This window comes from Dipodomys spectabilis, unplaced genomic scaffold (assembly GCF_019054845.1).
Source record: "Dipodomys spectabilis isolate Male_0828 unplaced genomic scaffold, ASM1905484v1 ptg000015l, whole genome shotgun sequence".
In the NCBI taxonomy this organism is placed as follows: Eukaryota; Metazoa; Chordata; class Mammalia; order Rodentia; family Heteromyidae; genus Dipodomys; species Dipodomys spectabilis.
In genome coordinates, this window is record NW_024870692.1 from 11,443,946 (window position 1) to 11,467,114 (window position 23,169).

At 38.1% G+C, this 23,169-nt stretch overlaps 1 protein-coding gene across 4 annotated transcripts in view; it reads right to left on the reverse strand.

Moving 5' to 3' along the window:
* The window catches only part of Ncoa2 (nuclear receptor coactivator 2), a 258,130-nt gene that overhangs the window by 56,952 nt on the left and 178,009 nt on the right, over window positions 1-23,169 (reverse strand). For all 4 annotated transcript variants that reach the window (XM_042665844.1, XM_042665840.1, XM_042665843.1 and 1 more), the window contains exon 5: window positions 748-851. In XM_042665844.1, coding sequence (XP_042521778.1) covers window positions 748-851 — 104 coding nt within the window. The remainder of the gene's footprint in view (window positions 1-747; window positions 852-23,169) is intronic.

Below are 23,169 nucleotides of genomic sequence, written 5' to 3' on the forward strand. Positions count from 1 at the left end.
CTGGTGCTACAAATCTCAACAGTAGATGGTCATCTAACTTCTCAAAGTTAATACAGAGGCAGTTAAAGCCAACTACCAACTATTCTTTATCTTAAATGTTCATTCTGTCTCTTATTTCAACTTTATTTTTGAGATTAACCAGCACATTTGAAAACGTACACATAAAAAGCATAATGCTCCTTTTAGGTTCTTGAGTTCTAATCTATTGATACAGGTTTAGGTACATGGTACACATAAAACGTATGACTGGGGAATATTCAAATTAAAATATGTCATAGAACGTAATTGACCTGCAAAATGTTTTCCAAAAGTGGGTACTTGCCAGGCATCTGTGGTTCGCATCTGCAAACCTATCTATGAAGAAGGTTGAGATCTAAGTATCAAGGTTTAAAGCTACCCAAGCAGGAATATCTGTGACATTCTTTTCTCCAATTAGCCACCAAAACAAGCCACAATGGAGCTGTGCCTCAAGTGGTAGAGAAAAACCAAATCAAAACAAAGCAACAACAACAAAAAAAAGAGTGCTCAAGTGGCAATTTAAACTAGTTAATCTAATTCTGTGTTGTTAATTTCAAACCTAATACTAGAAGAGCCAGGACATAGGTATTTACATATACACATATTATTAAACTCAAGCTCTGTAGTACTTAGTGTAGATTCTACTCTAATTAATTCACCTGAAATTAAATCTAATCAAGTGAAGATCAATAAAATTTAAATTACAGAAACAAATGAGGAAAGTGTTACCTCCAGCATCATAGGCCCCAGAGCATCCTTGTCAATGACACCCTGCCCTGTAGATGACACGTCTGACTTCTGCACTTCATCTATGTTGGCAGCTGCTGCTTTCTCTGCAACAAACATAAAAGTGAATTAAATGGTGGTACTATTTCAAGGGCAGAGTGACACAGAAATATTTTTATTGTAATGATTTATAAAATCTCTAGTGGGATCAGATGTGGCTATAAGAGAGTTAGATTACTCTCCCACCATGCCTAAACACAGAGAGGGCTGGCAGCAGGAGCCAGGCATTAACTTTTCACCTTTAGAACCTGTGGCTCGGATCCCCTTTCAGGCTGAAGAGAAAATGAGTTTAGAGGTTTTGTGCTAGTCTTGGCAGGCATTTTCCCCCCCAGATTATGAAACCACTATATACTATGGCACAATTAGTTTCTACTCAAGAGATTCCGTAAACTAGGATAAAGGAAGGGTTGGTCTGTTGCTCTCAATGTAAGAGCATTAGCAGGGATATAGCTGCACACATCTGGAGAAGAAATAGTAGTGTCCTAACCACCTATAGCTGTTCCCACATGATATTCTAGGAGGTCTGCCTTGACTCTTACTATTCCACTCCTGCTCACACTGACATTTTAGACATGGTTCCTAACTTGTTGAAAAGGCTTAATGATTTAAAATAGAGGGAAGGGACCTAACTGGTGAGGTACTCGGAGAAGACCAATAGCTATGATCTGATCTGCTATAGAGGTGTATCATAATGCTCCAGGACTGAAACTCAAGGGTCACGAGACATCCCACAAGGATGAGATATTTAGTGAAAAAGCTCACAGAAGAGATGCATACCTATCTATCTATCCATCCATCCATATATATTCATATATATATATATATACATATAGTTATTTCAAGAGCACCACAAAAGGTTAAAGTGTAACATACCTATCAACAATCCTCTAGAAAACAACACAGAAACCATGTGCCAATTATTTGTAACTGAATAAATTATACCTTTTTTTTTACACCACATGTGAACATTGTACAGTAAGCCTACTGTATTCACAGATTATTACACACAGTTTTGACCACTTGTGGTAAAAAACACAATTATTTTTTTAAAAAATCAAAAGAAATTTGAAAGTAATTTTTTTTGGTCAGGCACCAGTGGTTCATGCTTATAATTCTAGCTACTCAGGAGGCTGAGATCTGAGGATCGTGTTCAAAGCCAGCTGGGATAGGAAGGCCATGAGACTCTTATCTCCAATTAACCACCAAAAAAACTGAAAGTGGAGCTGTGGCTCAAGTGGCAGAGCACTAGCCTTAAGTGAAAAGCTCAGGGAGAGTGTGTAGGCCCTGAGTTCAAGCCCTAGGACAACACAAAATTTGTTTAATCCCCTAATGCCTCAGTATGAAGCTTGGCTAATACAGTGCTCAGTCAGTCCTATGTATTGTTAGCTATGTTTAAATCACTGCACGATCGCTTTGCCCTGCATTTTGTGAAAATCTACCTCCCCCAAAGCAAACATTACTCAAGAACCAAGGTAAAAATGAATATATCTAGTCTAAAGGATAGAGTGCAAATTATGTTTTTTGGAAGATGGCATGGCAGAAGTAGGGCAGTGTTATGGGGAAAAATGAATCATGTGGCTGAGGTACAGTACTGAACTCTGCATGCTGATCATTGTTTCCTCCATGACAGTCTCCTTGGAACCACATACACACAAGATAACAAGAGTGTACTATAATTAAATGCAAAAAAAAAATACAACATACAACTCACACAATCGATTTGTTCCCATGACTCTGGGAACAAATACATTGTACACATAAATTGACATGCTGAATTGAAATCCCTTTTACAACTATTTATAGATAATTTAAAAAATAAACATAATGTCACTTCACAGGATACCTTTCCCTCCATCTTTCCAGAATCTCTTTCATTTCAAGTAGAACCTGAATCAATGTAACATTTGACCATTTCACTTTGTAAGCTGTAGATTTCTCAGGTTCTGCTCACTCTGTTACTCACAGAGCAAGGACAGAACATGTCCTATCTATCTTATCTGCTCCTTCATCTTTTTCAGGGAACATTTGGCTGGAGAGCAGTTCTGGACTTACCTCATGTGCTTCCACCCACATTGCTCTACGTGTAATCTCACTAGCAATGGATAGGGAATTTAGGACCTTGTGCATGCTAGACAAATGCTCTACCACCGAACTATACCACAACTTGATGCTCCTTTTATTTATCTATCTATTTTGAGTGCCATTCTGGGGCTTGAACTCGGGGCCTGGGCACTGTCTCAGAACGTTTTTTCTGTTCAAGGCTACTACTCTGCCATTTGAACCACAGCTCCATGTTGCCTTTTTGGTGGTTAATGAGGTAAGAATCTTAATGGACTTTCCCTGCCTAGTATGGCTTTAAACTGCAATCCTCAGCTCTCAGCCTCCTGAGTAGCTAGGATTACAGGCGTGAGCCACTAGCACCAGCACTGCACCTCTTTTAACTGCCCTACTTTATGAAGGCCCTTGTATGCTTCAGATAAAAACTTTACTAGTACCAAATCTCAAACCTATGTACATGTCAGATATTATGGATTTACATGGTCCTGTTATATTCTCATTTCACTTTTAGTTTTTATATGTGAAGAAGTAAGGTGCTACCATGCTGCAGGTTAGTTTTCTGTACTTTTTTCCTTTGATGCCTCATTACCCACAGAAATACTATATGTGTTCCTATCAGAAACTCCCTGCAGCAGCAACAATGTTCAAGTTGGAATGCTTTAGGAGATCTGTGAGAATATACAGTGAAAATCTGAACATAGATTGAAGGCCTTTCTTACATGAGTCTGACTGATACATTCCAGTGGGTTTCCCTGTGCTCCTGGGGCCCATGAATTATGCTATTCCACCACACAGTACAGAAGGTCCCTGATGGCTAGCACTGACCTCAAGCAAGTTTTTCACTAAGTATGTTGTGTCTGACTGACAGAATAGACTCTTCCCTGCACTCATTCCTCCGAGGGTAGAAGTGAGTCAAGTTGATGGTAGGTGGAAAGAGGGACTAACTATCCCCTGGCCCTGCAGGGGACACAGGGACAGGAAAGCAAAGAGACATAGGCAGATTCACGGAATTAGGAGTTTAGGGTTTCTGGAGAACAGGTTCTAACAAGAAAGTTTTTTGACTTTCATACTTCAAGGTATCTCATCTTCACCAGTTCCATTTTTCCACTGTTAAAACATTTTCTTCTACCTTTTAAACAATGGATGTGGGTGGAAGTAAAGCTCAGTGGTAAAATGTGAGGTCCTGAGTTTGGTTTCTGACCACACTCTCCAAAGAAAGAAAAAAGAATGGATTTAATTGTAAGAAAGATTGATGTTGGGAGAGTGAAAGATGAGCACCTAATATTGGCCAGTAGAAAACTTCAGCTTTTATGATATGAGATTCTAAAATTATAGCAATAGTGAATCATTGTTTTCTGTAGCATCTATACTAATGCTTTATTTTAGGGTTAAATGAAAAAAAGAATGATGCTTATCATACTTGGCTTTTGAGTCTTTTAGATACACAACCACTAAACTTTGTGAGATGTTTATATTTTGAGATCTGCTCAACTTTCTGAGGACTTAAATTTTTGTGAAATTTAAAAATACTAGGATAATTCAACCGGGCAAGTTCCCAGAGAAATCTTGATGTTTGGATTTTCCTAATGTTACAGTAACATGCCCTGGCAAAAATTTTAGGGTTTTATGAGATATGCATTATCAGTACCAACTGGTACAGAATTTTTAAATTCAATATAATTTAAGATAAGGGACTACATTTTAAATTAGGAGATAATTTAGTTAAGTTAAAATGTGTTTGGGGCATTACTGGGAACCTTAGATTAAATGATTACCCTGAAATACTATTTATAATAACAAAATAAGCCCTTTATAGTATTAAGCTGATAAATGTTTAAAAGAAAAGTAACAGCAGCTAATACTAGTGTCATAGTTTGAGAGGCCTCTGTGAGGAGGTAGAACACTGCCTGGGAGATGGGTCTGTGTCCTATCTGGGACTATAGGTTGGTTCAAGTAAAGTGAACAAGCCTCTAGCAAAAATCTGGAACTTTAGCCAGGAGCAAAACAATTACAATTAAATGAATGACAAGGCCTTAACTGCAAGGAACTAATTTTGAGTTCCAAACAGAGAGAAAAACAGCTGGCCATGGCTGAAAATATTTTTCCTGTGCTGTGGGATGTGCATGTGGATGCAACAAAGACACATGGTAATGGATGTGTGGCATTAGGCTACTAGAAAACTTCAGGCTAGCCTTGAAAAACAACACTTAGGAATACTGGCAAAAAAGCACAACTGAGCTGTCGCTCTAGCAATCCTTAACTTGAAAGCAAAAGCAAAAACAAAAACCCTGAACATTTTCATTTGAGCATTTTGAAATAGTGGAACATGGAACTTAAAAACTCCAAATTAGTCTAAAGATTGCAAGAGAACTTTGAACAAAACGTTGCAATGCTTACATAAATGCAATTTAGATACATTAAGAGAATGAGGACTTTTCATTACTTGTGATGTAAACAAAGAAAAGCCAAAGAGATAGGAACTCACTCTTCTCTTCACAGGCATGTTTGAAATATATGTAATTTCTACCCAACTTGTTATCTATTCTTCAATTCTGAATTGATTTTATGCCTTGGCTTTTTCTCAGTATTAAAAAAAAATCAGTATGAAGTGATAGAAAACACCTAGAAATATGGTTTCAATAATATAAGTGAAATTTGAATTAAACTAATCCTGAATGTTATTTGAGTATTTCAAGAAGTAATACCTCTATTCAGTGGAGCCTTGAAATTAAATAGTGGGTGGAGGAGGAGAAAGAAGGGAAGTAGAAGAGAGGGTGGCAGAAAGAGGAAGATGAAAAGAAGGACTCTTTTGAAATTTAGTATTATGCTAATTGGACATATGCTGGTATCTTGACAGAGCATTTCAGTCATGAGTATGTTGTTTTTTTTTTTAATGTGAGAGATAAAAATAAGCTTAAATCCTTAAGATATATTTCTCTGTCTGTAAGTACAGCATTACTATACTAAAACACAGTTCAATATTTTTAAATTAGGCAGTTTTCTCAGCGGTCACAAACTATATTTGGTTTTCTATATTTTGCATCCATTGACCATAAAAATAAATTCGGTTGCAAAAATACCCTTAAGTAAACTCCACAGTAGAGAGCTAGTTCCAGAGTTTCATGATTCAAACCTTATGAAATCTCATTATTTTAGATGGAATTTTTAAATTAGAGAAAGAGATGCTAATTTCCAGTGCCTAGGAAAACATAGCTCCTCTCTATCTTGACTTCATGATATTTCCCCATGCACTGTCAGTTATGTGTTAGAGAGTAACTCTGGTGCTTGAAGTTTTCTTGCAGTGTTGGGGGACAAACCCTGCGCCTTGGACATGCAAGATAAATGCTTATTACCACTTAGCTATATCCTTAGCCCTTCTGCTGCACTTTGAGTATTAAACTTCTTTTTTGGTTGTTGGGCTTGAACTCAGGGCTTGGGCGTTGTCCCTGAGCTTTTTTGCTCAAGGCTAGCACTCTACCACTTTGAGCCACAGCTCCACTTCTGATTTTCTGGTGGTTAATTGGAGATAAGAGTTCCACAGACTTTCCTGCCTGGGCTGGCTTTGAACCGTGATCCTTAGACTTCAGTCTCCTGAGTGAGCCACCAGCACCCAGATGTGAGCCACCAGCACCCGGCCAACACCCATTCTTTTCAAAAAATATAATTTTATTGTTATTAATAAGGTGATTACAGAGGAGTTACATTTTTATAAATTAGGTAAGGAGTAAATTTCTTTTTTGGACAATGTCACCCCTTCCTTTGCTTTTTTCCCAGTTTCCCCCTCCTGTCAGAGTCCGAAGTCAGTCCTGTCAACACACATAGTATGTACTGAACAGCATGATTGCATTTGTTCACTCTTCCTCCCTCTGTTCCTTCCTCCCTCTGTTTTGCCCCCTAAAAAAAGAAAAAAAGACTTCCAAATAAAAACACCACCACTACCACCACCACCCAAAACCCATGTTTCCATTTCCTGAAAAAATGCATTCTTTTTAAAGAATGTAACCAAAGAAAATAACAGTGAAAATCTGAATTCTATCATTTTCTCTTTACTCCTAAAAAAGTTTAAAAAATCCTAATAGTTATGATCTTTCTAATAGCAGTTTTACAAATAATGCCAATTTCTTATTAGACTGTCCAACGATGTCTCTATGATATAATCTTTTCCTCACTGTTCTTTCTGGGTGGTTGTTTCCAGAGCAATCTCTCCTGGTCCCCTTTTCCAGAAATCTAATACTAATTAAGTAGATTTCCAGTTCCAAAGAAAGAACAAAACCCTACATCTTCAGGGACTGTATTAAGATGAGTCATGCCACACACTGGGGGAAAAATCATTAATATTATATTCCATATGTTTTTTCATAGGTAATTATTATTTGTGGCTTTTCTCAGAGCAAGGAAGATGAGACATTTGATCTTTAGAAATAAGGCTGATGTAACAATATAGCAGCAGTATTTTTTTTAAGTAGCTGGATTAAACTGCTTTTTATTACCGGTGTTAGTTTGAAAGTAATAGTTTTCTGATGAAATAGCAATAAATCAAGATTTGATCATTAGATATTAATAAATGGTAAGGCATTTTACCTTTATATATTCCTTTCCCTTCAGCTCTACTCTCTACTATTTCTTTCTCTCTTTCTAACATATTCTTATTCCAAAACACTCACTGTGTTTTGGAAATGTTTTGATTCATATCAGGGAGTCTTGTCTGTATGTTTTTAGGCAAGTGAATCAAGATCATAAATATGAGAACAGGGTCTTATCCCTAAACAGAAAGGCGTGCCACAGCTCAGGGGCAGCCACACCACCATTCTAACCACAGCAGAGCAGTGGCAACCACTACTGAGAACTTGGAAGCCTACATGAAATTTAATGCCTGTTCATTATGACAGGTGATATATCATCATGGCAGAAGTTGCCACTCTTTCTTTCCTGTCTTTAAAATCATCTGAAAAGACTGCAGAAAGCTTGTAGATATTAGGCTATCTTAAAGAAAATCAGAAGTCAAACAAATACCACTTAATCTGCAAAAGGATATCAATTGAGAAATAACATGCAGGGTACTTACAAATATATAGAACCACCCCCCAGATATATAGAAAAAATTTTGCACAGTTCATGACATTTAAGCCGATTAAAAGTTTAAGTCATTTTTTATGTTTGGTCAAGTATGAAGACAAGTTGCATTTACTGAAGGTACATTATTTAAAGCAATAGAATCTTTGATTAAAATGAGCCTGATACATTTGTGCAGGTTTTTATAATAAGTTCCCTTGCTTCAAAATGAGTAAAATCATTCACCCAGAAACTTTTCAATTTTTCAGTGGACTGACATCAAACATAAGTCTAATCACCCTCACAACAAATATTAAGATTCTGTGGGGAATACACCTACAATTTCCTTTTTTTTCTTGAGTTTGGAATTGGATGGTTTCAGGTGAAGTGACTATCAAACTCAGCAGCAGTGAAATCCATTCAGAGCAAAGTTACTGAAACAATGATGGCAGTTTCTGGCCAAGCGTAACATATTAAATATTATAGATAAAGTTATGTAGCATCTCAAAGGTTCTAGAAGGTAAAAACAAGAGAATTATGCATCTGCAACAAACTAAAATTAGAAAAGCTGCCATATGGCTCTGTGAAGCCAGCGTCACATTCTTATTCATTAGGAAGCATTCTGCTAACATAAAAACACAAGGCCCTTCCTTTGCTCTCCAAATGTGTTTATCTTTTCAACATTAATGCACTATATATCATGGAGCTGCTGAAGTCTCCTGCCGTGCATATTAAATATGTGCAGCTGCACTTTCTTTAGTAATGGGAGGAACCTAAGTCCCAAGTTGCTTCCCTCTCTTTCTGACATTGAGCTTCTTGTTACCACATCATGATTTCCTCTGCTGGCATGAAAATCAGCAAAATTAACCAATCTCAAGGCCATCTCCAACCAGCACTCTTCAGGGAAAGCAACAGATTTGGTTTCATTTTCATCAATGGTGAGACATGACTACTTAAGATTCCACAATCATGTCACAAACTGAAAATCTGCAGGCCTACACTGAAGAAAGAGATGGCCAGTTATCTGAACAGACTCAGGTCAGGTAACAGTGGCTAATAACTGCTTTTTGTTCACAAAAACTATCACTCATCTGTTGTCACCACATATATTTTTGTTTGCTCTAAATACAACCTGTCAGTATAGTCATAGGGCAAAAACCCAAGGAAACATGGTTTCAAAAGTGGCACAAATGACCAAATGAAAAGGCAACAGGTACATATATCAGTAAGTTTGCTATGGCAGCACTAACTCAGTGTGTTCGTGTGCCCCTAACCTTCATCTACAGCAATGGAGTATTACGATGGAAGGACAAATATACAGGAAGACTGCTTATTAGAGTAAATTATAATTCACAAGGTTCAACTAGCTATGATTTTAGAAGCTATCTGAGTAAGGACATGTAATAATCATGACTTATTCAGAGATTTTAAAAGTGGCTTCTTTCAAAAGCAATGCCAAAAAAATCACACAATAGGAGCACTCAAAGTTTCTGATACATTAGATTAAAATAAATATGAGAAAAATGGAAATTATAATAAAACTTACATCTGAAAGACTTCAGTCTAAGTAGTATAAATATTTACCATCTAAGTATATATCTTCTTACAGACTTGCAAAACCTCAAGTCCTAACATTCCTGCCCTTACTACTCAGCAACATTAATGCTCATTGCCTCATCTCAAATACAGCACAGATTTCAAGATTCTGACAGCTCCACTGGCATTTTTTTTTTCAGAAGTTAGAGTCTATAGTAGTATTGTATTTAAACTCAGGGCTCCATATATGAGTTCCCACCTGAACCATACCTCAAGCTTTTTTGTTTTAGGTTATTTTTCTTCCATAGGCTCTTGTTTTGTGTCCTTCCTGTCTATACCTCCCATGTAGCTGGTAGGTATTACACACATGTACTAACCTCAGGGGCTGTGAGGAATGTCTATTTGTTGCCTGGCGCATATGGGTGCTCATTAATACTGAACTGTTTCCTAGCTGGAACTGAAATGAAATTCAGTTTAGCTAGGATCTCAAGATCACAAATGTCGGGCTGGGAAGGTGGCTCAGTGATAGAATACTTGCCTTGCATGCATGAGGCCCTAGGTTCTATTTCTCAGTACCATATAAACAGAAAAAGCCAGAAGTGGCACTGTGGATCAGGTGGTTGAGTGCTAGCCTTGAGCTCAAATTGCCTCAGGGACAGAACCCAGGCCCTGAATTCAAGTTCCAGGACTGCCCCCTCCCCCCCCCCCCCCCCCACCGCAAAAAAAAAGATCATGAATGTCTCTACAACTGATTTTCATTTTTTTTGCATCAGAGGTGTTAGATAGAGATTGGATGAGAAAAAGTAAGTTTATATCATATATGCTTAGAGAATCATGATAATTCCCAGTGGTCATGCCACCAGAAAACGAATTTGGAAAGATGAAATACCACCAATCCTTTTTAAACACCCGACAGATGAAGGGAATAAACATTAAACAGACTGACTTTATTAATCCAGACTGCCATGTAGGAACTTATGACATGCTTCATGTAAAAAAAAGCAGTTTGGGTAGCACAAGTTTTTTTTTAATCAGACTGGAGGATTTTCCTAGCTACCACTGCTTTGAATAAGCCATGTGTTAGAATTGTAGCTCTGTGGTAGCATATGTGAGGCCCTGTGTTCAACCATCCTTTGTTCTACAACTCTCACACAAATCCACTAAATGACATCATGAAGATTGTGCACCAAAGGTGAGCATTGGCTACTCAGTTTCCTTATCCTGTAGCTCTAGCCCTGCTACCAGTTCTAATGGCTTCAGCCTATTTAAAGGGGTGCCTTCCCAGACACAGAGATCCTCCCAAACCATCCAGACACCTCATCCTCATTTGTTCTCATTGCTGTGTATCTTGCTCTTGGATTACGGCAGACCTACCTGCTTTGCTCTCCACATGATCTTTTCGTCCATCTGAGCATCTCTTCCTTTCAGGTTTCCTTTGCAACACAGGACCTAATGCCATTCAACAGACCTCTTCCACACAAAAAAAACAACTGAGATCCTAAAAATACTTTGGGAGGCTATAGCTCCTGGATTTCATCTTGCTTCTTACTGAGAGTTCCCAGTTCTATCGTTCTAGTCTGCTTCAGAAACGAAGGGAAGACCTCACTAGCATGCGTTTTAAAAAGCAAGTGTTCCCAATGTAATGCACCTAATGCAAAACTGGATAACAGAACAGAATCATCCAATTGACACTGACAACATTAAATTATTCTAAATCCTATCATCTAAGTAGAGAAAACAAAACACTGAGAACAATGAAAGAACTTTATGTAAGTACAGAGAATACCACTCTGGACAAATAAAAAAGACAGGAGGAACATGGACAGCTTTAAGGGCAAAACAGTCCAAGTATCTGAGGCCAAGAAAAGAGAGCTCTCTGCAGAGCTGCTTCAGATCAGGGTCAATGGTGGTATTTGCTTTCTAAGTCATATATGAGGAGAAGCATGATGCAGAAAAAAATGGGCAATCTAATACTTCCCAAGTATTTCACAGCCCAAAATCTTGAATAGTTAACAATTTGGAGCAGGAAAGTCAATGAAACCCCAATTAACTACTAAAAAAAAGCCAGAAAGCAGAGCTGTTGAGTACTAGCTTTGAGTAAAAATGCTTAGGGACCGGGCCCTGGCCTTGAGATTGAGCCCTATGACCAGTGCGCACATGTAGGCGTGCACGCACGCACTCACAAATTGGTTCAGTCTGGATCAACTCTGCAAGTTGCTAACTAAGACAAAACTCCACAAAGAAATCCTAGATGAGCATTTAGGGAGGAAAACCTGGGACTACGTGAGGTCTGAGGTAACAATGACTGTAGCAAAGAGTACCATCTGCCATTTGGCAACTGCTGTTATGCGTAGGTCACTGCTCCTTCTTTGTATGTTTGTTTATATTCTTCCTGCCTCACAAAATTTTGTTCTTGTTTTCTAATCTGTTAGGAACCTGATATGGGAATGGGACTACAAAATAGTTAATATACACATACATACTAACAACACAAATGATATACCTAAAAATGTTTTTTATCCTTTGTCTATAGAAATGAAAGGAACCCAAGTTTACTACCAGAACTCAAGAAAGGATGGGGAAAAAGTGTATAATTCTAGGAGTTGATCATTCAGAAGGTCTACATGCTCCAAAATACCTTTTGTTAAGAGAAATTACACAAAATATCATTTTTACAAAACATAGAAAGTAAAGTTTATTCTTTTCAAATGCTTCAAATAGTTTTCAGTTTCTTTTTCTTTTCCTTTCTTTTATTCAGTTGTGGAGCTTGATCTCAGGGCCTGAAGACTGTTCTTGAGTTCTTTCCCTCCAGGCTAATGCTCTACCACTTTGACTCACAGTACTACTTTCAGTTTTCTGGTGGTTAATTGAGATAAGAGTCTCACCAACTCTCCTGTCCATGTGGCTTTCAACTGCAATCCTCAGATCTCAGCCTCCTGAGTAGCCAGGATTACAGGCGTGAGACATCAGTGCCTGGCATAGTTTTCCTTTTCAATTCACCTTTTATACATAAATTCAAAATGGTCTTAGTCTTTATGAACTTGGCACCAGCAAGGCTACTCAGTTTTGGGGGCTGACCAAGAAGGGTAAAATGCTGTGAGGAACAGAGTAGTTAGGATTTGTCTTCTGGCCCTCTCAAGAAAAAGAGCAGTTAGCTGGGCTAGTCTCAGGCTGGGGGAGGTGGGAGCAGGGAAGGGCTTAGAAGAACAGGTTGATTCATTCTGAAGACCAAATATGCCAAAACATTAACTGCCACCCCATTCCCTGCAAGAAAGCTTTCTTATATAAACACGAGAATTCTGATCAGTATTCATTCACCTTTTTGGAGGGTGGGGATAGGTACTACGGTTTGAACTCTGGGCTTGCCATGTAAACCATGTCCCTGTATCCATAGATTTTTAATAAACATTTCCAAACTTAGATTGCACAACATATCACTAAGTTGAGCAAGAGATCAATTAAAACAGTAGGTGAAAGGAAAGGAAAAACTGGGAAACATTTGAAAAACAATCCTAATTGGACACAAAATAATGTTCCGTTATTGTTATCATAGTACTCTAAATTCAATGTGTGTTCTAGAAAGAGTTCCTACCAAATCTCTATTCAATAGTTACTGCATTTCATAGCGAGAACAGGTTTAAAATCAAACTTTAAAGCAATCCTTCAAATTTTTTATGGCATGAATTCTCTCTAAATGAAGCAGTAAGGGCAGTGAATCATCAAGCAAATGTCTACAATTGCTTAAAGCAGCAGTGAGAAAGAAAACAAGAGTTTGAATTCTTCGGTCCTGACCCATATCAAACCAGGCAGCAGGAGAGGCTGGTCCACAATCTTAGAAATTACCAGTGCCTACGTGTTTCAGAGCCCAACAAAAGTGTATACAAGAGGTGGCCTTCTTCTCCCATTCTTATGCACATAGCATCTGTGCAGCATTGTAGCGTTCTTCTATATGCATATAGCATTCTGTGTAAGTGGAGGGGAAAACACTGTGATTACCACTGTGACTAGTAATTCCCAGAGGCTTATATTGGTTTTGTACTCTCAAATACAAGAGACTATTTAAGTAGTCAAATCCACTTGCAAGAAATTAGAATACTTAAAGCCTGTCCATTTGCTGTCCAAATTTAGGTTATAACAGATACACTGTACAGATTACAATAACCATGGCTATTCCACAGATAAGACAACAGAAAACTTCTCTGAAGGCAAATAATGATCAGTCTTACACACCATGGAATGTATCACATTGCAATAGCTTATTATAAACGTGAAAACCACAATGGTAAATTATCCTTGATAATTCTTATTCTTGATAAGTTCTTCTTAATATACTAACTGATTTAAGTTAGGTGAAAATTAATTTTGTTTCACATATATCAGGCATAAGACATGTTTACCACATATGCATATGTACTCAATGAAATAAAATAGAATGTCTTCTTATTGTCAATCTTAATTATTCTACTTAAGTTTCTAAACCCTAGATGATTTAGTTCAATACATCAAGACTTCAAAAGCAATTTATGGAATGGCGTTTTGAAAGAACAAGTTCAGCTTCAGTGCAGTTGGACAGTTTGAAACCAAGAAACCTGTTTTGGAAATCCTACCCGCCCAGTGCTAGCTTGCAGGTGAGGCAGATAATGTGGCTGAAAATGACTGACAGAAGAGCTGGCAGGCCCAGTTCCAAAGGCTCTGAAGGAGCAGAAGACAGCCAGCCTTTTTGCATTCTTAGCCTGGCCTAGAGAGGTGCTAGCCTTTTGTCACTGGTAATTCATTCAGCTGCCTCTCAAATGAATCAACTAATACCTTTGATTTGCTTTTTCAAGATGTACTGTTTGTTGTTTTTATTGCACAAATGCACAGTGTGGTTTCACAGATACTAGAATGGTGGTAGTTGTCAGCTCTGAAATGCCAAGAAAAACATTTGGTTGCATATAGGGTTTCCTGAGAGCAAGTTAGTACATGACCTCAATCTTTTCCAAGCTTATCATAATGCCATGAGGCTGTGCTGATTCAGCAAAGCAATCTATAATCACTTGCAAAATGCCTATGCCTCACAGGGATGTTATTAGGCTTAATAAAATAATGCGTGTGGGACACTTCGAGATCTGTAGAAGGCAAGTGCGAAGTAATAATATTATTCCGCATTTATAATTATAAGCAGCTTTACAAAGACAAGACCTTATAGATCTATTCACAAATTACAAATAAATACTACTTTAAATAACAGTATCATAAAAACACAAGAAGAATCTGAAATCATCCTGGCTTAAAAATGGAATACATAGACTCTAATCTCTGAACAAAATGAAAAGAATCAGACAAGTTTCTACTAAAGGAAAAGAACATTACATGTCTTTGTGATAAAATATAAATTGAACTTGTAACATTTTATTATAATTATTAAGATATCGGTATTAATGAATTGAATAACACTTCTGTGGATTGTGTGTGTGTGTGTGTGTGTGTGTGTGTGTGTGTGTGTGTGTGCATGTGCACACACATACATGCATGAGCACGCGCAAGTCCTGGGGCTTCAACTCAGGGTGCTGTACCTGAACTTCTGTGTTCAAAGCTAGCACTCTACTATTATTGCACTTCTGGAGATAAGAGTGTTATGGACTTTTCTGCCTAGGCTGGCACTGAACTCAGATTTTAGTCCCTTGAGTATGAGCCACCAGCATCTGGCTACTTCTATGGTTTTTAATCAATAAACTTATACTTTAGGTTAAAGTCAGTGAAACAGCAATACATTTCTTCAGTTATGACAATACTGAACATCAGTTTTAAGTAACATGAATAAAATTGCAAATACTAGCCAGGCGCTGGTGGCTCACGCCTATAATTCTAGCTACTCAGGTGGCTGAGATCTGAGGATCACGGTTCAAAACCAGCCCGAGCAGGAAAGTCAATGAGACTCTTATCTCCAATAAACCACTAGAAAACTAGACGTGGCACTGTGGCTCAAGCGGTAGAATGCTCGCCTTGAGCTGAAGAGCACAGGGACAGCACCTAAGCCCAGAGTTCAAGCCCCACGACAGACCAAAAAAAAAAAAAAAATTGCAAATACTTTACTGTATGTGATTTTTCCCCTTTCTAAATATTAGAGTAAGTCTGCTTTTTTAATTAAAGGGGCCAATAACATCTGTCTCAGATAAGGAATATCTGATACTTTCCCTCTATCCCACATCAGCTGGGAGTGTCTAACAAGCAGTCTGGGCTGAGATGCTAATGCTAGGCCCTAAAGTGTCACTATCTCTACTGGGTGGTATGTATTCTTTTTGGTTCAGCAGGTATTATTTTCTCCAAGTTATCTCAGAGATTCAAGTTATTATGCTTGGTGTTTCCCTATATAGTCCTAATATCACTTGCTTCATCAAATGGAAACCATCTAATTGGTTCTTCTCTGAGTTTCCATGGGACCATCAATCCAGGAACCAGAGACTGGTTTTCTATTTTTGTACCTTCTTATCCCACTATAAGTGCTAACCATGTAGACACAAAAGGGCAGAGATGGGGAGAGGTGAGTGCTTACCACATTGGAGAAAAGCACAGAAAAAGTCCTTTAGGTGGACTGGGTTCCCTAAGGGGATCAACTTCAACAAACAAAACAAGAAAATTTACTCCTTAATTATCTTTTAAAATTTCCTTTTCAAAAAAGTAGTATTTTTATCTTTTTAAAGGAATCATAATGTCAGGTGGCAGGGATGCAAAAAGACTAAAAGAAAAACTTAGAACTCTTCTGAGTTTTAAGGCACACTGCCATGATTAAGCCAAAAGCTGAAATAGGGTTGACAGGCTAAAGGAGAAGGGACTTATGAACGAATTGAAAATTTGAAACTTGTGAGTATGAGCTGAAGTATGAATGTATTTTATTCATTTAGTTGGGAGACTTAGCTTGTTTGAAAAGTTAAGTTTAGGAAACTGCAGTTTAGATGCTGAAATGAACATAGACTCTAATTATTTGAGATTTTCACCAAGAATGCTTTCATCAGAGTATGAATGTGGCAAGGCTGATTACGTACCTCAAAATAAACTTCCATCAACACACCAGGAACCATGCATATACCTCAGGATCTTAACAGTGCCTAATTAGTTCTCTGAGGTATAAAGTACAAACGAATTTGAAAATAAAAAGGTGATGGCTAATGATCTTCTATATAATTCTCTAAGGATAAACCAAATTGCCAAGGAAGTTAGATGTACAAATCTCAAAAATTCAGGCTGATAACATTTTCCAGGAACAATTGGTTAATTTTTCAACATTAAACCTAGTTAAGAGGTGGACTTTAAAAGGAAAAAGTGTACCATCATTTAACTATAGAGGTATCTATGCAATGTAAGTTATATGATCTTTCCTTTCTAAGAAAAGTCTGAGTCTCTTAATTTAGAAGTGGAGTTTAACCCCATGGGAGCACAGATCTTTTCACTTGCTTATCCTAATCCTGAAACTGGGAACTCAATTTAAAACTTTAATCGCTGCAAAAAGCAGACTTTAATAGAGCACATAGAAATTACCTAAGGGGGGAAAAAGAAATTACCTAAGGGGCTCTTCAGAGGAATATGGAAGAGAAGCAATATGGAGGATGGCCACAATCATTTACTTCTTATAAGAAAGTCAATACTGCAAAAGGGAAAAAAGTAGGTAGGCTATCTAAAAGTCAAGAATTATTTATGAGAAGATACTGCGGTGGTATGAAAGCTAAAACAGGTAGACCTACTAGAAAGAAAACTAATAATGAAACTGGTAGGTACATGACATTGGTCCACAAACATTTGGCACTTGTAAGTCTTTACAAATGCTAACATCGAATGCTTTCAGCTAGGTGATTTAACGATTCCCACTATCTCCACTTCAGGGGTCACTTTATGAAAAAGTCCAATTGTTCATAATTTATGTATTTAAAAAATATGGAATATGTTTACTGAGTCCTGCAGGTGAAGAATGGGTAGTGTGAGTGTGGGTGTGCGTGCTGTTACTGGGGTTTGACGTTACACTCTCCCTAGGCTTTTTGTGTTCAAGGCTAGTGCTCTATCATTTGAGCCAAAGCCCCATTTCTGGCTTTTTGATGGTATTAGACATAAGAGTCTCATGGACTTTTCTTGCCTCGGCTGGCTTTGGTCCACACTCCTCAGATCTTAGCCTCCTTAGTAGCTTAGTATTATAGATAATGAGTCACTGGCTCAAGCAGTGAGTATATTCTAACAACCCTAAGTGATTACATATGTAGTAGCCAAGTATGAGAGATTAAAAACTGCTATGGCTTTGAAACCACTAGGGTAGAGATTCAAAACCTTAAGTCTGCCTGTGAGTCAGAAAATGAATATTCACTTCAGTACCGAAGGACACAATGCAGATTCCTAAACATTCATCAAACTGCACAGGTGCCTCCTCCACATTCCCAGTACCTGCTTACAATATCCTCTGGCAAAGGAGCTCCTCTGAAAATAAACCTTTTTTAGGGGGAGATAGGGGTGGGTAGATTTGCCAGTCTTGGGGCTTGAACTCAGGTCCTGGGCACTCTCCCTGTGATTCTTTTTGCTTACGGGTAGTGCTCTACCACTTGAGCCACAGCTCCACTTCCAGGTTTTTTTTTTTTTGGTAGTTTATTGTAGATAAAGAGTCTCATGGACTTTCTTGCTTGAGCTGGCCTCTAACTGTGATCCTTAGATCTCAGCCTATTGAGTAGCTAGGATTAGAGGTGTGAGCCACCAACACCTAGCTAACAAATGTTTTTCTTCAAGTGATCTCAGACCTACTACTATTATGTGGGCTTTGTTTCTACAAATAGACCCTAAAGAAGAGGGAGAGAAGCAGAGATGGAGGAAGAGGAACAGACACACACACACACACACACACACACACACACACACACACACACACACACACACACACACACACACACACACACACACACACACACACACACGTGTGAAATAAAGTCTCCTCAGGAACTGGAAGGGACCCAAGCATCTTCAGTGAGATAAAAAGGGATAAACTGAAGTTGAGGTATAAAAGTGACAAAGACTAAACTTCACTTATATTTCAAAAACATCTGGAACACAACTTCTTATGCATTTTTAAAACTTTATGAAAATGTGTGACTTTTGTTATTTTACATATATTTTACTTGTTACTAGCAGTGACAATCCTTAGACAATTTCAAAAGTTGAATGTGTACTCCAGATCATGAGTACACAAAAACCTGAATTTTGTGCTTGCAGTGGACCAGAAAAGAAAAAGTCCAGGAGAAATAGAAGTATGGTTAGATGAAAACAGTGGAAGGGGAAGCAGGTGGACTATGAGGAAGACTGGTAAAGGTAGCCTAGAGTCTATGAAAATGTGTGTTCTAGCCCCAGCCAAGCCAGGTCTGCTCATCGCTTCCACTGCAGGCCTGTACTTCTGGTGCTGCTCTTGCTCTAAGAGTCTTGACTGGTACTGCATGGCAAGCACAGGCCTGGAAAGCCAAAACAGATCTCTCTAGAAATCACAGATGTGTCAATTGAGTAGCCTCTCCAGTACTCATCATGTATTAAACACCAGGAGAAGGGATCCTACCTTTAGAAGCTCATAGGATGCTATCTAGACTTGAAGTAAGATAAAAGAAAAGTTTGGATTACCTTTCACAATGCTTCTAAAACATTTTTTACCTTATTTATCTAACATCTATATGTTTGAAACAGAGCTGAATACATCCCACTCTAGTTAGAAGCATTACTGGTATTAATACGCTTATGGAACTGGTCTGGGAATCTAAGTACACTTAGAGAGACATAGCTTTTGATAGAAAATGCTCTCTATTGGGAACAATTAATTTATTAAGAAATCTTAAAGAAAGATTTTAAGGTTGAAAACTGAATTTTTTTCTTAAAGAGAGACAGAAAATGGAAAATGGGCTTAATAAATTCAATCACACATGAGATATACTTCCCTATAATCTAAGAGACAAAAATACTTATATTTTTTGCCCTTGACAATTTCACTAATAATATTCCAAAAAAATGTATGATGTATTTTTTTTCATGAACTGACTGATATGGAAGGGATTACTGATTAAAAATTGCCTATCAAAAGAAAATGATTCTTAAGAAGGTAAGTTTAATTTAGGGGTGGTTTAGAATTATGTCAATTATGAAAGATCCTACTTTTCTTTCCTTTCCATCAGATATAATGAAATTAATGTAATAAAATGACACTGTTCATGCGTCTGTCGAATGCAGGCAGGCTTAAATAATAAATCACATCAAGAAAGACTTCAGGCCTAAGAGAGCAGAAGAAACAGACTCCTCCAAATGGCACAAGAATTCTGTATTATCCACCAGCTAGCATTAACTGGGAGTGAAAGGCCATCTCAGTGATGAATGTATGGGAAGGAGTACTATGTCAATATCAGTCCTATTTATTTCACTTTTCATTTCCTCCACAAGACAAAGTGTCTTACTTCCAAAATGGACAGGCCCACCAGGACTCTAAATCTCTTACAGGTGATCGGGCTTTTTTCTTTTTAGAGGAAGAGTTTGAACTTGAGGCATCCTGTCTGCTTGGTTTGCTTGTTCCACTGATGTTCTATCATTTGAGTCACACTTTCAATTTTGCTCTTTGCTAATTGACTGAGATGACATTTTCTGCCTGGGATGGTTTTGAACCTCAATCCTCTGGATCTCAGCCTCATGACTAGCTAGTATTATAGGTCTCAGCCCTGGGTACTTGGCACGGATGATCGAACTTTTATATTAGAAGAGGAGAATCCAAGCCCACTTTACCTAAACAACTTTTCTCTCATAGTCCATGTATTTTTTTTTTTTTTTTTTTTTATGAAACCATGTTATATTGGCCCCTTTTTATGTAAGAAAGGACAAAAGATACAATGGGCAAAGATACAATTTCAGATAGCTATGGATATTTAATAGTTTAAATTCTTGAAATCTCATAAATCCATTTTTCTAAGTGGAAGTTTATATTTCCACAGTTCCCTTTTAGAATATAAGATAAAAATATACTTAAGAGTCTTGTATGTAGTTAAGGACTCTTGGCCCCCAGATCTACTCCTTTATTTTAGACCAATTATGCAATGAGTACTGGGGTAGTCACAGTGATTGTCAGCAAAGTCTGTTGTGTCCTCAATATATTTCCTGAAAAGGGAGACTATGCTTTCTTATCATAGGCAGAACTGTTGTACATCTAGAGGTTACATTGCATGGAGATGGACAGATAAAACGACGAGAAAACAGAATATGCACTCTTGATGGAAAGTCTCCATTCACAACATAACAGGGTATGAAGCAAATGTCCTAAAACAAGCTTGTTACCCAACTTTTTGGCAAATTACCAAGATGTCTTTTGGTATATACAACAACTTTGTAGTTTCTTTGGATTTTTATCATCATCATCTTTTGCCTGACCAGAAAACTAACTTGCCATGAAAATACGTGTGTGTGCCATTTTCTAAAGTAGAGATCAGCAAGAAATATTTTTCATAGTTATTTTAAATAACAGTTGATACCATTTATTCAATTCATTTATAACGTCATCTTCCAAATGGCAGGAAAATGCTTGAAGCTAGACAGAAATCTGCATGTGACCTCTAGTGCTCTCTCTCAGTTGTGTGACTTTGGGTAAGTCTAGACTGAAACCTTTGCTCCTACTGCAAAATGAAGATAAGTAAGTAAACTTACTCTGTAGGAGAATCACAAGGATGAAAGGAGATGATGGGTATACTCAGAAATACCAGAATGAAGTAAGCAAAGCAAAGATTATACACGCTGCTTAGTACATAGACTTCTGCTAGATAGATCTATACTTTGTAGCATTGATAACTATAGAATTAGGAGTGTTAATGCCATCTATATTACAGTGAGATCCTATTGCAAAAAGTATTTACATAAAATGAACAAGAATCAGCAGTAAAACACTACATTACTGAAGAAGTAAAGTTTCTTCTCTTTAGATAGCTATCTGAAATACTTGTAAACAAATGCCTCTTGATTGAAATTTAGCTTCCCTATCTGGAACAGTCTACAGTCTGAGTACTTACAAAGGCCAATGAGGCTGCTTGAAGTAATCTCCATTCTTAGCTTAGAGGTGATTCTGTCTCTAAAAGCATTCGATGTACGTTCTTGTTTATTGTTTTATATCACGCATCTAGCTCCTGGCTTATAATAGTAGTTACATTTTATATTCTACACATTTTTAGCTATATTGTTACCAACCAGTTCCGATATGTGTATGTATCTCAAATCTAACTGGTCATATAACATTGCTGTTCTATCTCAATTATCCTTGTGGCCACAGACATCCCACCTCACCTGACCATAGCTTCGGATTTTCTGCCTAACAGCTGCCTCCCCATATTCCTCTCCTATCCCAAACATGCTTTGGTCACGTCAGATGTGGAATGATAGCTACTTGTGACACAGAGGACACAATTGTGCCATTTATTTTCTTTCTGAGACCACAGGAAAACATGAAAGCGCTGAATACAGAGCAACAGTATTCAGAATGGGGTGAAATGAGAAACAGCCTACATCAGTAATCTTTCCCTTTGAAAGATACTCATCAGAAATCAAAGGCACCTGGTTATTATTCACTGAAGTGTAGAAGGCACAGGAACCCAGGCCGGAGACAGTTATACCCTAGAGGTACCATCTGCGATAGTGCCTGCTCAGTGTCTAGGGCCCCATGATGCCATGGCTCTAGACTTTAGACTTTAGTCATGATAAGGTGCTTAACAAAACCACATACAGCCCGAAATCATTATCACTGCCTCTCCCTTCAATACTATATGGTAAAACTACCCCTACAGACACAGAAGTGACTACTACAACTCAATTTTGAGCACAATGCTTTTGGAATACCACTTTCTCTGATAATAAACCTAAACAAAGTGGAAGCCAAAACCATCATTTTCAGAAGCAGGGGACAAAACAGTGTAAAAAAAAATTTTCCAGGCTGGGGCTGGGAAGGTGGCTCAGTGGTAGAGCGCTTGCCTTGCATGCATGAGGCCCTGGGTTCGATTCCTCAGCACCACATAAGCAAAAAGAAAAAAGCCGGAAGTGGCGCTGTGGCTCAAGTGGTAGAGCGCTAGCCTTGAGCTGAAGAGCTGAGGCACAGCGCCCAGGCCCAGAGTTCAGGCCCCACGACCGGACCCAAAAAAATTTCCAGGCTATAGTGTGAATTCTATACCCACTGGCCTCAAGGCCTCAAATTTTTTTTTCATGCTGTTCCTGGGCCTTGAACTCAGGGCTGGAGTACCCGACCCTGAGCTTTTTTGCTCAAGGCTAGTGTTCTGCAATTTAGCCACAGTTCCACTTGTGACTTTTTGGTGGCAACCTTATTATTGTGACTGCGTATGAGTTCCCTTACCAACAAAACACAGGAAGTAATATCAATCCAGATGGATTGAGAACAAGGCAGGGAGTGAGAAGGTGGCAGAAAACTATGTACAAACATTCTTGTTACGTGCTTTTAATATTGCTGAAGAAAAAAAATCAGTTACAAAGCCTTAGATACAATTTTTGTATGGTGCACTGTAATATACTCTATGTTGGGTGTTTTAAAAAGTTAGCTGGGCACTGGTGGCTCACACCTGTAATCCTAGCTACACAAAGAGGCTGAGATCTGAGGGTCATGGTTCAAATCCAGCCTAGGCAGGAAAGCCAGTCAGACTCTTATCTCCAATAAACCACTTAGAAAACTGGAAGTGGCGCAGTGGCTCAAGT